The sequence below is a fragment of the Carica papaya genome, chromosome 6 (assembly GCF_054855325.1).
Source record: "Carica papaya isolate Zhongbai chromosome 6, ASM5485532v1, whole genome shotgun sequence".
Lineage (NCBI taxonomy): Eukaryota > Viridiplantae > Streptophyta > Magnoliopsida > Brassicales > Caricaceae > Carica > Carica papaya.
In genome coordinates, this window is record NC_142314.1 from 5,987,602 (window position 1) to 6,004,432 (window position 16,831).

Below are 16,831 nucleotides of genomic sequence, written 5' to 3' on the forward strand. Positions count from 1 at the left end.
TTCATCCATTCACTTAATCACATAGTTTTCGTTTACCTTTAATCTCCAGTTTTCTAATTCAACCGTAATTACATAAACAAACAAATATGCTTCAGGGAATATAATCATATCTCGATTTTCCAATTTAATAATAGTCACATAAGGTAGCAATACATGCATTCAAAACCATAAAATCGATAATAAGACATTATTATGCTTTCAAACTGTAAAATAAATCGACAGAAATCAACAGATAATAATTACCGATTCTAAATCCATTAGTAACCCATAATTAATTATAGATATTTTCTAGAAGGTACAAAACACCGTATTATTATTAATTTGACTTCAATTCCATAACAGAGAATAGGGTGAAGGATTCTTACACAACTTGATGCCCGAAAAGCTAAGCTGTTGACTGTGCTTGGTGGTTTCCGGGTTCCCTGAATTTTTTTCGGGGATTAAAACACACTATAAGTACCTACAAATGTCCTAAAATTTCAAAATTAGTCTCAAGACCCATTTTTGGCCAATTCCAGAATGTCGGAACGGCGGCTCCGTCGTGCTCCGGTAATGGGGTTGCCGCCGCCAGTAGCGGTCCACCTCGGGTCAGTTGTTTTCGATCTTTTTCAGCCAATTTTGTATCAATCCTTGCGAGAAAACATGTTAAGGGACCTCAATTGGCTGAAAAAATACAAGAAATTGAAACTCACCGGCGACTCCTTCGGCTCACGTTGCAGTTGAGTGTTTTGCTTTTGCTCAGGTCAAACTTTAGAGAACAAAACGATGGTTACAATGGTGGAAACATTATGCAGAATGGGAATAGGGAAGGGTCTCATCGGAGGTGATTTTTAAAATTCTCCGCGATGGCGCCGCCGAGCTTTGCCCGCGATTTTCGATCAATTGACCACTCTTTTTGCTCCAATTTGGTAATGGAGGTGTTTAAAATTGAATTTCGAGCAAAGGGAGAAATTTTTACCTCTTTTAGCAGTCAGAAGCAGCTCCAGCACGGCGGGGGGTGGCGGCGACTATCCTTTTCGGTGGCTGGGTCTTTTTTTCCAACGAGGGTGTCTGGTGGCTAGGGTTAGGGTTTGGTGTGAAAAGAGTTATTTATATTCGTTTTCATTTAATCTGAACCGTCCATCGCGTTTGATCTGAACCGTCCGATCGCAATTAAATAAAGAGTAAATATAGGCCGTCCATCACGATCTAATCTGGACCATTCGATCACATTTAAATAGGAAGCAGATCTGTACCGTTGATCGTGTTTAAATTTGGCTGCCCGATCATGATTGGGGAGGGAATGCATCTAGGTCGTCCGTGTGCACGAGAACGGATCTGGGCCGTTTGATTACAGGCACGCAGATTGCATGCGTGGCACCGTGTCAGTGTCTGTTGCCACACGGCACGTTCTGGCTCGTCGGAGCTGCTGACCGGGCATCTTACGTGACGCAAGTTTTCTAAATTGTATTTTGACACCCAATTTCTGATTTTTTTTTTTCAAAAATATCTCCAAAACCTAAATTTTTACCTATTTTTTTAAAATTATTTTCAATTTCATCCCCAATCAAATTTTCTTCATTTTTACACTAAATTAAAAATAAAAAATAAAAAATTATATTTATAGATTAATTTTAAATTACATTATGGGTGTTACAATGAGTATGAAAAGTTAGAGAGGATTTTGGTGATGTTGAAAGTAGTAACAAATGAGGTAAAGCACAAAGCTAGTAAGATGAACAGTGAAGGGAGAGTTTTAATTTCACAATATATATGTTTTTCACAGTATTTCTAAATTTAGTCTAATAATAGCTTAAATAATTTCTAAAACCTAAAAAATTAATCCGAAATAAAATTTCAATCAAATTTTCATTCTATTGATTTTGTTATGTGATATTAGATTGAAAATTTGACTGAATTTATTATATATATATAAAAGTAAAACTGAAAATTATTATATGACATTTTTGTTTTTAATTTTTTGAGGTTGTACTTTTATATATGTCATAAATTTTGAATACAAAAATAAAATCATGTGATAATATATAATAATTATTATTTATTTTTATTTTTTTAAATTTAAAAATAAAATTTAATTTTTAATTGACTCTAAATTATGTAATAAATATTTTTAAATATAAAAATAAAATAAATATTTATCTATTTAAAATTTAAAAAACAAAAAATTAATTTTTAGAGAACCAATAATAATTATCTATCTAAATTTTTATATCATAATATATATAAGAGTTTTTTTTTTAATTTAAAATTTTAAAAATAACATATTAATTTTTTCGAAAAAAAATATTTGTTAGAAGAAATGTAACACCCTAAATTATTATTATTATTATTAGTATTATTTTATTTTGATTTTTTGTAATTTATATATGAATATATGAATTTTTATATAGTTTTAATTTTAGTTTAATTTAATTAAATAAAAATAAAAATAATAAAAATAATAAAAAGAGGTAAAATTATTTTAGGGATTTAATTGAAAGAAATTTTAGAAAAAAGGGGTGAAAATTTGGATTCTGGAGATTTTTTGAAAGAAAATTTGAAAACCGGGGGTCAAAATAAAATTTAAAAAAATTGCACCACGTCAGCTGCCTGGTCAGCAGCATCGGCCAACCAGAACGCGCCGCGTGGCAGAGACTCTGACGCGGGAGGCCACGCGGAAGGGAGCCACGTGGGCGATCCGCGTGCGCGCGATCGAACAGCTGAGATCCGTTCCCGCGTGCACGAACGGCCCATATTGCATCGCGATGAACAATCCAAATTCATTTCTTTTTTAATCGCGATCAGACGGTCCAGATTAAATCACGATGGACGACTCAGATTAAAAGCAGAAGATTATAAATAATCTCATCCACACCCAACCCTAACCCTAGCTGCCAGAGCCCTCGCCGGAGAAGACAGCCTAGCCGCCGGGGAGCCGACCCCCGCTGCCGCACTAGGGCACTTTTCGGCCGCCAAATGAGGTAAAAATTCTCCCCTTGGCTCAGAATTCGATTCTAAACCCACCTGTGGCCAAATCAGAGCCAAAAAATCGGTTAATTGGCCGAAAAATGTCACCGAAACCCAGCGGCGGCGCTGCAGATTTTTTTTTTTTATTTTTACCTCTGATGGGGCCCTTCCCGATTTCCCTTCGATGTAATTTTTACACTATTGTGACCACCGTTCCTTCTTCTACAGGTTGACCAGAGCAAAACACCAAATCGTGACTCGAGCTAGAGGAGCTGCCGCACTAGAGAGCTCCCATGTTTATGTGGGAAACGGAAAACTAAGAAAAAAATAGAAACGGTATGTGAATTGATAAATGGATAAGTTGACAGCCTCACTAGATATTCTGGAAGATGGTGGACGGATTGGGTCCATAGGGAACCGTATCGGGAACGTTGTTTCATACCGGACAGGGTATGGAGACTTTAAATATTTTGGCGTTCATACTGGACGGGATATGAGGACGACCCGCTTCACCATCATACCAGACGGGGTATTGAGGTTTATTGTTTGGCGCCCATACCGGACGAGGTATGGGGACGGCTCTGGAAATTAAGTTTGTTAAGGGAATGGCTCATGTGTAGCAGAGACCCCTATGGATCCTCATGGATACTAGTAGGCTGATGAAAAAGGGAGCAACTGTTATTTGATGGTTGAAATATAAAAGTATGACATGTACTATGTTACAGATTATGTATGAATTTATGATATCTATGATGTTATTATTTTCATAAGTCATTTTTATGAATCCCACTGAGATAAGGGGACGGTAAATGGTTTGGTTATTGATAAATAAATTTACTTGAAACTTGTGCTCAATTAGTTCTTTTTAGTTTTCTACCAACATTTACTTATGTGACAGTGATATAGTGTGATGTCTTTACTGGACTAGTGTACCTCATTCCTTACTTAACCATTTCAGATCAGGAGGACTTGGTTCCCGAGCCTGATTTACAAGAAGACGACGAGTAGTTACCTAAATATTTATTAATTTCTTTTATAGTATTTAATTTCCAGTATTTTCTTTTAGAGGATTTATTTTCGGTATTGTTACTACGTTTAAGTTATTGTGTAAGAGATATTAACCAAAACCTTTTATTTCGCTTCCGAATTTATATTCTTTATATACATTTCCTTTTTAAATTTTCGGGATCGTTACAAGATGTAGCGCCCGGACCGAGAAAAAAAAAAAGCCACGTCGGCAGCCACGTCAGCAGGCCCGGTCAGCAATCCCGGCCAACTGGGACCTGCCACGTGGCAAAACCACGTCGTTCCAAAAAGGGCCACGTTGGCGATCCGCGTGGGCGCGATCGGACGGCCCAGATCAAGCGTGCGATCGGACGGCCCAGATTTAAACGCACGGACGACCCAGATTTAATAAAAAAACAGACGGCCCAGATTAAAACAAAATGGACGGCTAAGATCAAAAGGCAAGGGGTTATAAATAGAACCCCCACACCAGACCACAAACCCTAGCCGCCTGCCGCTCGCCAGAGAAGACGAACCAGAAGCCGGCCACCGCCACCCGCCGCCGCACTGGAGGAACTTCCGACCGCCAATCGAGGTAAATTTCGTACCCCCGACTCATTTTTCCACGCTGATTCCTCCTGTGGTCAAATCGGAGCCAAAATCCCGGCCAAACGGCTGGAATACACAGCCGAAGCCCAGCGGCGCCGCCGCGCCCTTCTCGGTTTTTGCCTCCGATGAGGCCCTTCCCGGCCTCCGTATGATGCAATTTTTATATCACCGTGATCACCATTCTTTTCTCTACAGGTTGACTGGAGCCGAATCACCAAAACACGAACCTCGCCAGAGAGCCGCCGCACCCGAGAGCGCCGCCGCCGGTAAGCTCCATTTTTCCGTATTTTTTGGCCCTCCGAGGGCCCTAGGGTTGTCTTCTCGCAGGGACCGATGCGAGTGTGGCTGAATTCGATCGAAAACGGCCAAAAACAGCCAACCCGAGGCGAATCGCCGCCGCCAGCGGCGGCGCCGTCGCCGGAGCACGGCGGAGCCACCGTGCTGGAGTTGCGATTTGGGCCGAAAGGGGCCTTGGGCCTAATTTGGGATTTTTTTAGGAACACGTGCAGGTACCAGTAGTGCGTTTCAGTTCCCCGAGAAAATTCAGGAAAAATTAGGGACAACCTGCAAGCGCACTATGAAGCCGTGTTCGGACCCCGAAACGAGTAAGGACCCCTCACCTTGTTTCCTATCACGGTTTTAAAGTTCAATAAATGATAAAACGGTATTTCATGAATCAACGGATGTGTGAAATTGGTTAAGGTCGCTAATGGAGCCCAAGTCTAGTGTATTTGTCGGTTAACTGTTATTTGGCCTGTTTTACAGTTTTAAATGCAGCATGAGGTTCGATGTTTTCATTTTATAGTTTCGTGTGCATGTTTTACTGTTTTATTGATTATGGATTAAATGACCGGGATATTGATGCTGTATGTTGTCTGTTTAGCATAAATTACTGTTTGCTTGCTTGTATGTGGATTAATGATGCTGACTGAGGAAAAAGAGAATGAAAAATTATGTAAATGGGTAATGGTATAATGTGGTCAGCCTGACTAGATATCCTGGGAGATGGTGGACGGACCGGGTCCGTAGGGAACCCTACCGGGATTGTGGTCTCCCATACCGGACGGGGTATGGAGATCTTATGTGTTTTGGCGCCCATACCGGACTGGGTATGGAGATCTTATGTGTTTTGGCGCCCATACCGGACGGGGTATGGGGACGGCCCGTTTCACCCTCATACCGGATGGGATAATGAGGTCTATGGTTTGGCGCCCATACCGAACGGGGTATGGGGACGGCCCTGGAATGGATTTCAAGTGTTAAGGATTAACGGGTAGCGGGACCCCTATGGATCCCCATGGATACTAGTGGGCTGGTAAATGGGGAAAAGATATATTGTATAATGATTGAATTACAAAAGGCATGATAAGTGTTATGTTTTACAGTTTATATGATTCCCTGATTATGATAATGTTATTGCTTTCGTATATTATTTTATAAATTCCACCGTGGTAAGTGGATGGTAAAGGTTTTATTATTGATAAAAGGATTTGTTGTAAATTATGCTCTATTGGTCTTTTTGTGTTTTCTACCCACCTTTACCTCCGTGACGGTGAGATATCGTGATGTCTTTACTGGGCTAGTGTAGCTCATTCCTTATTTAATCATTTCAGATCAAGAGGACATCGTTCCTGAGCCGGTTCCGCAGGAGGACGACGAAGGGGACGCCTAAAGACTCCATAGTCACATTCGTAGTTTTTACTTTCAAGTTTCTCCTTTAGATAGTTTAATTTTTTATATTTTGTGAGCACGTTTTGGTTTTAGTGTAAGGGATGTTATTCAAATTTTGACTTCGCTTCTGCATTTGGTATTTATAATATAAGTTCCATTATGAATTACACGGGCCGTTACACAAGAAACCAATTATTTAAAATTTTAAAAAAAATATATAAAAAAATATTTATATTTACCATAGAAGCACGATTATTGGGTGATTGAATTTCAATTCTTATTTTTATGCATTGAGATGGTTTAGTCCACTTTTTAACTCAAGCTTTAATTAATCACAACATAAAAAATATGTATATTATTTTTTTAATCCTCTTCAAACATATAACATTGAGATAATTTTATTAAATTTAAAGATAATAATTCATAGATCTTTTTATTTCTATTTAATTTTTAATATACATAAATATTTATATCATAAAAAATTATTTAAAATTATAGTACGTGCATATAATAATGATACTAGTTAACCTCGTTTCGTTTACGTAATTATTTTTTCAGGATCATTTAATCTAGACCTAATTTTAGGATTATAAATAATTATGAATATAAACAAAATCATTAAGCATGAAAAAAAATTTCTGTAGAATTATACTTATATTATAATTTTTTCATGTGTACCATATTTTCGAACATATAGTCCCTGTTGAATATTTAAAATATGAAAAAATATTATTATTTAAATTAAATATTTTAAAACACTATTTTTTTTGGGTATTGAATATTTGAAATTTTAGAAAATTATAAATATATACAAACGTTTTGAATTTAGTTTTAATATATTTAAATGAAAATTTTAATTTCTTATTATGTACAAATTATAATTTTATTTTACATGTTCTTACCAATATTTTTGTCTCCATTTTTTTAAGACCGTATGTATTATCTCATTTGTCCTAAATAAACATCGTGGATAACTCCGCCCAGAGGCGTAAATCTGAATTCTGAATCCAAAATTTGAAAACTCAATTACACGCTCATGTCTTTCCACATAATTACTTCCAAGTCCCTGTATTGACCCCCCTGCTCCTGCTATATCACACTTCTTCATTTTCTCACTTTCAATCAACCTCTGGAACCCGCTTGCTTCATCACAAGTAACCATACCTGGCTGCAAAACTTCTGTCAATCCTCATCCTTTGATTTTTTATTGGAGCAGGTAAGACGCCTTCGTTTGTGCGAATTCAAGCTACGTTTTTCTCTTTTTTGCGTGTCTGTGTGTGTTGGGGGGCTTGTTGGATCTAAAGATCAATTGGATTATGAAGAAATACTCGTCTGTCCTGGAATCTGCTTAATTTTTTTTATTTATGTTTTCTGGTTATGTAACCCAAAGATATTAGCTGAGTTGTTTCAATGCGTCTATGGATTTTTTTAATTGTCTTTTTGAAATTTCTGGAAGCAGACAATTTAAGGGTGAAGCTTGAAATTTGTTTTCCCTTTGAAACTTGTGGGGTTGCTTGATTATTTTATAATTCTGTGGTCCAACTTGAGTGTTTCCGTCTTGAGCTTTCTCAAATATTATACAATGCGAAAGAGTTTTGGGTTGAAATTTAATAAATAGGATTGGCTAGGGTTTTTAGTGAGTATGGAAGACCGTTTGATTAATTAAAGTGATTAGTGATAAGCTTGAATAGGATCGGGTACAACAGTAGATCGGCCTAGCTATGATTTCAAGGTGATTTAGTTACTAGAATTACACATACGTTAGCTCCCTCTAGAAAAAGATTACATGTCCAGTTCTTGTTGATAAGGAATTTATATCTCTTTAATACGGTTTTCAAATTCAACTGTACAGAGCTTTGATCTCTCTTCTTCATGTATTAGAAGGGAAGGCTTAGGAGCTAATGCTGCTTAAGGTAAAAGCCCTTTTTCTTCTCCTCTTGCACTTGGCCTCTCTCTCTCTCTCTCTCTCTCAGTTATAGACGAAGTAAAAGTCATTTTCGTAGATGAAGTAAAAATCTTATCTAGATATATATATATATATATATTTTTTTTTTCTTGCTGGGATATCATTTTTATCTTTCTGGGTTTTCTGTTAAAACAAGTATCACATTTGCTGAATTGTTGTCAAACCTCCCGTTTCATTTCATAAAGAAACTTGACCGATTCACAAATACTTACCTGATCTGGAGCTCTCCTGCAGTCCAAGTATCAAAATTTTCAAACTAGTTTGTGGTAAGGGTGTGTTTGTTTTCGTTCATTAACCAGATTTCTAAAATTTTTGGAAATCTAAGAAGAACAAGGACAAGTTAAGAAGCTGGGATAGAGTAGAATTCTGGAAATTGAGAGAGGTGGGAAAGAGTTCATATTCTAACAAATTTTCTTTGAAATTGAGATTAGTTTAGGGTTAGAGAAGAGACAGGTGTTGAAGTGGGAGCAAGTATCCATTAGATAATGTTTTCTCTTTTTGGAATATTGATTATCTTCTTTTGAAACTCTTATTGTCTTACTCTTGTTCTGGAATTTGTAACTTAAGTACTGGTTGTTTGTCCTAGCTATAAAAAGAAATCAACTCCAAGATTTCTTCACAGAGGGAAGAACAAGAACCATTAGAGCAAGAATGTATTATAAAACTACTATTTTAATCTAAATAATGAACCAAGTGGTTCAGTTGAATTTCTAACAAAAATAATGTACCAAATCTATCCCCATCAAGCCTAAGTTTAACATTCATCTTATCTTCTACTACCCTCTACCAAGATTGGTGTGTATCACTTTCCTTTATCTCCATTTCCAAACTTTAAAATGTGGAACTGCTTTGGATATATTGTATTTTCAAGTTAAAATTTTGTTTACATGTTGGACTTTTAAGCTTTGATGTCATTCTCTTTAAGCTGAATTGGCAAACAAAATGTTGTGCTCATAGAGTGACACCCAACTTTGTTACAGAAGTGTCCTTCTAACTTTTAGTTGATGTAGGGTTAATTTGAGATAGTATCTTTGGAAGTAGGCAGTGTTTTGGCTACAAATAGTATGTTATATTCACACCTAGGGTTTTTAAGATCCTGCATCGAAGAAGAGTTGTTTCACACGATGGTAAGAGGATAAGCTATAGAGAAAATGATCTCTGAATAGTTGCATTGACAGATTCTAATGTAACCCTGATCAAATAAAGACATCGAATTCCAAGAAAGAATTTGTTGTTTAGAACTAGGGTTGGAAACTTAATTAATGTAAACTATGTCCTAAAAAGAACCAACAATAACTACTAAGCACTGAATAAAATCCTACTAGTACTAAAATTATAACCAATACTGCTATCCAAACTGTTACACAATGATTAAGAAATTTCTAAAATTTTCCTAGACAGTTATAACTTTAATAAAATAGAACCACTGCACTTCTAATCTCTAAAGAAATATAATTCATAACCTACGTAGAAATTCCTACTCAGACGTCCTCTGCATCATTAGCTGAATACTATGTGGTCTGAGATTTATTTTGGGTTAGGATCATTGAGTCTGCCTCCATTTTATTAGGATAACAGGACCCAATGACGAATTCTCCTCTTCAAACATCTAATAGGCATGGATTCATGGTTTTGTGAAACATGCTTTACATCTTACCTTATGTATGCCAGTAGGGGTTTTGAGCTATTATGATATTCCTATTAATCAATATTCATTGAAAAAAAAAATTTTGATCTAAGCTTCTTTAATGGTGGAGCTATAATTGCTCAACGCCACACCCTCCAGCATCGTATCTTCCTCTTCTACAACTTTTCTTCCTCTCTTTAAACTCTCTATCTATCTTGTCTTTTTCTATATTTTAACATTGTATCTGTTGTATTTATATTTTATATCGAAGTCTAGAAATTGTCAAAAAAAATTGAAACATTCTTGAACCTCCAGTTGAGTTCAACATTTGGCCGGTTCAGATTGGTCATTGATCATCATCAGCATCATGGCATCAGTTTCGCCAAACAAGATCGAGAAGGCACATCAGATGTACCGAGATGGAAGGTATCACGAGGCACTAGTGTTTTACACAGATGCACTCTCCATGGCCAAATCTAAGCCCCAGAAGATTGCTTTGCATAGTAATAGAGCTGCTTGTTATCTGAAACTACATGACTTCAAAAAGGTGAAAAATCAATTTTCCCTTCTTTTCCATACAATAAAACAACTGTTGGATGCAAAAGATGTCTTGTAGTGAGCAACTTTATATGTTCTTTTTAAATTTCATTTTGTTAAGCCTGCTTGAAATTGCTATGCATGGAAACCAACCTAGGGAATTCAAAATGTTAATGAGGAAATGTATTCTTCTAATTCTTCGACTTTGTTGAGCTAATATTAAAAGAATCTGGATATACTGAAGTTAACTTTCCATGAGGATGGGAAACAAAAGTTGGGTTTAGGATATCTGAGACAAAAAGGGGCTTCTTGCTTGGAGGTGGTGGCTTTTAAAAAATAATAGTTTAGAAAGAGAAACTTGTTATAAAATTGGTCTAGAGTATATGTTTCAGGTGCAAGGAACAAATTAAAAATATTTAAACAGGGTACAGAGACAAAAAAATCTTCATGAATAATGAGCAGAAGGAAGTAACACATGAGGAGGTGTATATATTTTGATCCTTGAGGTCCCTTTGGCCACAGTGTGGTGCCATGTTGTGAAGGTTTGCAGATGATGTCTGAATTGCATTTTAATCATACTTGGGATATTAGCCAAATAAATTGTTTCAAAGTGCATGTAGGTAACTATTCTTTTTGTTACATGGCCTTTCTTGGAAAACTGCTGTTGGTGAAACTGACACTCTTGCTTTCATCAGTCAGCTGAAGAGTGCACCTCAGTGCTTGAGCTTGATCACAAACACACTGGAGCGCTGATGCTGCGGGCACAGACACTAGTCACTCTGAAGGAGTACCACGCAGCTCTTTTTGATGTCAGCCGACTCATAGAGTTGAATCCATCTTCAGAAGTTTATAAAAACCTTGAGGCGCGTTTGAGGACGCAAGTGGTAACCATTCCTTCTCAAAGATTATTAATATGCATTTTCATCATTGTCTTGGAGCATTATCGTATGATTTAAGAGGCACTTAGTTGAATGGAAATGGAAGTGGAAATTGAAAGCTATAGCTTGTTTTAGTGTTTTGTCATGCGAAAAAGATATTGCAATTCTGTTTAGTCTGTATAGAAATGAATTTGGTATGATAACTACTGCCAAATAAGCGTGATTGCTTCATCCTAACTGCTTTCTTTAGACCAGAGTGATTCTGGTATTACAAACATGCTTGTTTAGCCCAAAAATTGAGGCAGGCTTTACATAGAGTTTTGCGACTTGGGTGCTGTGTGAAAGATGATACTTCGAAGTTTGTTTCCCCATTACAGTTATGCAGTGGTACTAGAGTTTGGTGCAGCACTTTGCCACGGGATTGGGATGCTATTTTGTTTGATGGCTTTTGATTCTCTTTATTTCCTTTTTTTTAATGAGGATGATATCTTGACCTCCCTGTTTACATCATAATTCTTTTCTCCCTTTTAAATAGTATTGTTTCTTTTATAAAAGCAAATCAGTTGTGTTTAAGTTTGTGACCGAACTTATTGGTATATAGTCTTTTTGGGATTGAGAGTTGTGTCCAATGAAAGAAGGGGCAAAAGGCTTTCCAGTCTTTGCTCTTTCTGGCAACGCACTTGGTTTCTTTTAGCTAATAGCATTCACTGCTGGTAATATGCTTGTTGATATTATCATTTAGTGAGTATTTAGGCCAATAAATGCATACTCTAGAAAAATTAAGAAATGTTTGTTTTTGCTCAAGGAAAGGCTCTTTGTCCAATACCTGAATCTGAAGCAGAGTTGGAAGAAGAGGAAGAGGAAGAAGGACAGGCAGGGAAGTACAGAATTGGGAAAGAAACAGAAAAAGATGATAGAAAAGAGGGTCCAATGGTCTCTGTTAAAGGGGGTCAGACAGCAGAAATCAAGCAGGTTTTGGTCACTGCAGAAACTGCAAAAGATGATAGAGAAGAGGGTTTTCTGGTTTCAGTTAAAGGGGATCAGAAAGCAGAAGTCAACCAGGTTTTGATCATTGCAGAAGATGTGAAAGGTGATAGAAAAGAGATTTCAGAGGTTTCAGTTAAAGAGGATCAGGAAGCTGAAGTAAAGCAGGTTTTGATCACTTCAGAAGCTGTTGTCCCTAAAACATCAGGTGTGAAAGAATGTTCCGAACCAGGAAAAGATCAGAGGGCTGAACCTAAAAGAACTCCTAGTGGAGTTAATTCTCAAGAGAAGAATAACAATGGACCATCTGAAAAAAATTCCGCAGGATGGCAAGCAATCCCAAAACCAAAGGGACACTCAGCCCTGGACTATGCACGGTGGGACAGAGTTGAAGATGATTCCAGCGAAGATGACGATGATGACGACAATGATGAAGAGTCTCAGCCTCAGTATCGGTTCCGTGTAAGAACTGTTGGTATGCGATCAGTGAAGTGAATGAAAAAGAAAACCACACATTGGACTGATTATGAATGGAATTCTTACCCATAACATCATGAGCAGAGGCTTTAAAACTCACAAGATCTATACGTGCTTTCTGCAAAAACTGTATTGGTCGTCTTCTGGAACTTCCAAACATTGGTTAGACCAACCTTTGCAATGTTGATAAGTGGTAATATGGTGCAAGAGTTGGTATATAAGACATGCGATGAGAGATTTTGCTGTCTGCACTTCTGAGCACAGGCAAGTTTGCTGTTTCAATCTTTACCTTGAAATCCATTTGCAACAAGCTACGAAAACCATCAGCTTGCTACCTCTCTACATATGGCTCAGTTATTCATTTGCTACTTCCGACAGTCACTGATTTTGGAGATGTTAATACGTGCCTTCATCTCTTTCCCTCTCCCTGCACTGTCTTGCCAATTGAAGAAAGCTTCCATTCATCATGCAATCAAAGCATTTACTTGTCCATCCTTTCTGGCAGGAGCATTGTTTTTGAATTCAACACACTGAGAAGTTGAAAGTTCTAATTGTTGTTTATATTTACCGATGATCTTATCGCGAATGTTGTATAGTATCTCAATGAATTTCGATTGTCATTAGCAAGTTATAGAGAATTTAACCATATTTGGTTAATGTATTTTTTCACCCTGGCTCTTAATAATAGACATGATGTTGAATTCATTTGAGGCCGTTTTGGTAATTGATGAGCAAACGGCAGGAGGTTCCATTTGAACCTTAAATTTCGTTTGATCTTGAAATGTCCATAGCTGAGATAAATTTTTCAGTGGTAATGGGGTATGTTGGAAGCTGTTTATCACTTCAATATTATTGGGTTAGTTCAATTTTTTGTTAGATTAGACTTTTCTTTGTTGGTTCAAAGAACAACTTAATATAACTTTAGAAAATTATCAGGTGTTTTCCGGTCCAACTAAAAGAAAATAATTCTTAAAAGGTAAAATTTCAGAAATCTATATGGACATAATTTATTTTTTAATTAGAAATCTACGAGGGCATTTAAATATTTTTAGAAAGTGAGGAATTTTCATTACAACAAAATAAAATATAAATATTGGGTATTTTTTTTTTTTAGAATTTAATTTTTTGGAATTTGGATAAATTTTATATCATTTATAGAAAAATAAAATAGAGGCGCCCCCACCAGCACAACGGCTAAACAGCTTTAGCAGTGCAGTCCCCAAAAAGATTTGGTATCCGCATCCTCTTCTTCCTACATCCTCTGCGTCTTCGGCCCCAAAAATCTAGAGAGCTTGTTCTCTTTCCAAACAGTCACCTATCCTTCACACTTACAAAACCACTGATCGAACAAGAAGAAGAAGAAGAAGACGAAGAAGAAGAAGAAGAAGAAGAAGAAGAAGAGGAAGACTCCAATTAGACCGAAATGGACTTCTCCATCAACCATTCTACTCCTTCTCCTTCTTCCTCCTCCACCTCCTCCTCCACCCTTCACCCACCCACCGCCACCACCGACGCTACCACTCCCGCTACCACCGTTGCTACAGCCGGAGATCACGATCCCATGCACTCATGGTGGGAATCCGTCTCCAAACAACGTTCTCGGATCCTCTCGCTTTCTTGTCTTCTCTCCTCTTCTATCCACCCCGATAACTCCCTTTCCCCTCTCGCTGACTCCGATCGCCCCGCCCTTTCACTCCTCTCCTCCCCTGACGCCTACTCACTCCTCTCCTCCGCCCTTTCTGCACCTCGTTCGGGTTCCGGGGGTGACCCACTTTGCCAGTGGCTTTATGAAACCTATCTCTCCTCTGATCCCCACCTTCGCCTTATCGTTCTCTCCTTCCTTCCCCTTCTATCGGGCATCTACCTCTCTCGTATCCACTCCTCTGATTCTTCTTCCCTCCCTTCACTTTCTGGCTTCGAGGCTGTCCTCCTCGCTATATACGCTTCTGAGGCCAAGGCTCGCGCTGGCAAACCCCTCGTCGTCCAAGTTCCGGATCTCTCTCAGCCCTCTCTTTACCATACCCCTCGCGTCGCCGTCCCTGAAAGATCTCGCCCTTCCGTCGGCGTCTTATCACCCCCGCTGGAGCCCCAGATCGCCGTCAAGTCAACTAAGCGTGCCTGCATCGTCGGGGTGGCTCTCCATTGTTATTTCAAGCAGATCTCTCAGATGCCCGCATGGTCTAAGCTCGAATTCTGTAGATTCGCGGCTGCTTGGGCTGGTCAAGATTGCCCGTGCAGCAAAGAGCTTGATGGTGGCGGCGGTGGTGATGGTGACGAAGGAAATGAAGGAAAAAGTTTTGAGAATTTTGCTATTACCAATGGCAATTGGCATGGGCATGAGATTGAGGATGTTTCGGAGGAGATGGGTAGGTTGCAGATCGAAAGGGAGGGGGAGGTGGAGAATTTAGAAAACACAGGTGTGAGGATTCCATTGCCATGGGAGCTTTTGCAGCCGATTTTGAGAATTCTGGGCCACTGCTTGTTGGGTCCTTTGAATACACAAGATGTCAAAGACGCGGCTTCCATGGCCGTAAGGCGTTTGTACGCGAGGGCCTCTCATGATTTGGTTCCCCAGGCGATCTTGGCTACCCGAAGCCTAATTAACCTTGATAAGAGTGCACGCGCAGCTGCCAAGGCTGCTGCTGCCGCGGCAAATGCGTCCTCTAATGCTAACACACCCAGCAAAGCAAAGAAGCCGGAAATTCTTCTGGTTTCAAAGTGATTGGTATGGTTCTCATCTTGATGTGCAGCTTATGTTTGGATGTATAGTTAATTTTGAGGCTATTCAGAAGCATTCCCATTCCATCTAAGTTAAATTTCTATATCCAAAGCAGTGTTCTAATTTATAACAGTTGATCCCGTCCTTGTTAGAAATATGTTTAGGTGAGTTTGCTCTGCCTTTGCCGAGTTTGTCATTGTTCAAATGTATTGTTTTGAATAGAATTGTTGTTTTTTCTTCTTTCATTTGGAGGAATGCATTTTGCCCCTTGTTTTAGAATTAGATAGTCGTATATGATCTGGGATTATTTGTAACTATTTCACAAAGATTCTAGTTTTGTTGGTTTATAGATTCACATTTCCTAGAAATCTCTATTTCCATTGTGCATTGCTAGTATCTTCATGATCTTTGATTGGTTGGACTCAATATTTTGAGATAACATACCCAGTTGTTGGTATAATCCAGAGTTTCATTTGGCTGAGCTGGGACAATTCAATTGCATAATGCTGGATGAAGATTCTTGTTTTCATCTTCATTGGTTTAATTGAACCTTTGGAAGCTAAAATTCTGTTACTAACACCTGGGTTGCTTTATTCTTTTTCAATCCTACTTTTTTCTTACATTTAATTGCTAGGCTTTCAATACCTTGGGCTGTGTAGCTCCAATTTTTTTACTTTGAATATGTACAGTTGTGTCCTAATGAATTCAAGATGGGATGATTGTTTTAAACATTGATATGAATTATAATGTAAACTTGTATATCATATTGTTGGTAATGAAATAATATAGGAAGTAAAATGAGAATTATATCAAATGGATCAATCCGGAATCAATTGTTTCATTTGGTCAAGCATGTTGGATTAGACCAAATGTATTAGTATTCTCTTGAATCCTCTGTTTTCTATGAGGTATGTGGCTCTGCCTTGATGTTGATTTGTTGAGGTGGATGGCATTTGCAGATTTTTTTTTATTGAGCCTAGCTGTGGAAAATCATTTCTTTTCATGGGATAAATCTTGTAGGTACTATTGCAACAAAATTCATGGAATGTTAAAGTATTGATGCATTTGGTTCGTTTTCCATTCAGTTCCATGTTAATTTATAGTTTTACATTTTTATAGTAGTCTTGTTATATACCAAGTAGATGATAGTTTGTTGTGTTTGAGTTACCAGCATGTCCGCCTTGATAAAGATGGGGATAATGGTAAATCAAACACAATAATTGCATTCTAATTATGCCTATGAAGACTAATATGAGAATTAAAATTAGGAATTGAATGGAGAATGAACTAAACATGGTTTGTGTTCTAACTCATTAACTCTTGTCTTAAAACATATTCCAGTCAATTAACATCAGTTTTAGCTTATCGTTCATTGAGTAGTTCTAAGGAATTCCAAATGGTTTTTCAGTGAG

General features: G+C 37.7%; 2 protein-coding genes across 5 annotated transcripts; both read left to right on the top strand.

Annotated features, from left to right (window-relative positions):
- The first annotated feature begins 7,203 nt into the window (after positions 1–7,203).
- Positions 7,204–13,405, top strand: LOC110822419 (Tetratricopeptide repeat (TPR)-like superfamily protein). 4 transcript variants are annotated; one of them, XM_088222923.1, is made up of 5 exons: positions 7,204–7,447; positions 8,084–8,144; positions 10,166–10,371; positions 11,057–11,245; positions 12,050–13,405. In XM_088222923.1, the coding sequence occupies exons 3-5, from the start codon at positions 10,192–10,194 to the stop codon at positions 12,716–12,718; spliced, it is 1,038 nt and encodes a 345-aa protein (XP_088079049.1). In that variant the 5' UTR covers positions 7,204–7,447; positions 8,084–8,144; positions 10,166–10,191; the 3' UTR covers positions 12,719–13,405. The 4 variants fall into 4 exon arrangements, with proteins under 4 accessions (XP_088079049.1, XP_088079050.1, XP_088079047.1 ...); XM_088222921.1 differs by having other exon boundaries at positions 7,205–7,447; positions 10,140–10,371; XM_088222924.1 differs by lacking the exon at positions 8,084–8,144.
- Positions 13,406–13,882: 477 nt separating this feature from the next.
- LOC110822427 (hyccin) lies at positions 13,883–15,787 on the top strand. Its single transcript, XM_022052555.2, has one exon. The coding sequence runs from the start codon at positions 14,124–14,126 to the stop codon at positions 15,420–15,422; it is 1,299 nt and encodes a 432-aa protein (XP_021908247.1). The 5' UTR covers positions 13,883–14,123; the 3' UTR covers positions 15,423–15,787.
- The last annotated feature ends 1,044 nt before the right edge of the window (positions 15,788–16,831 follow it).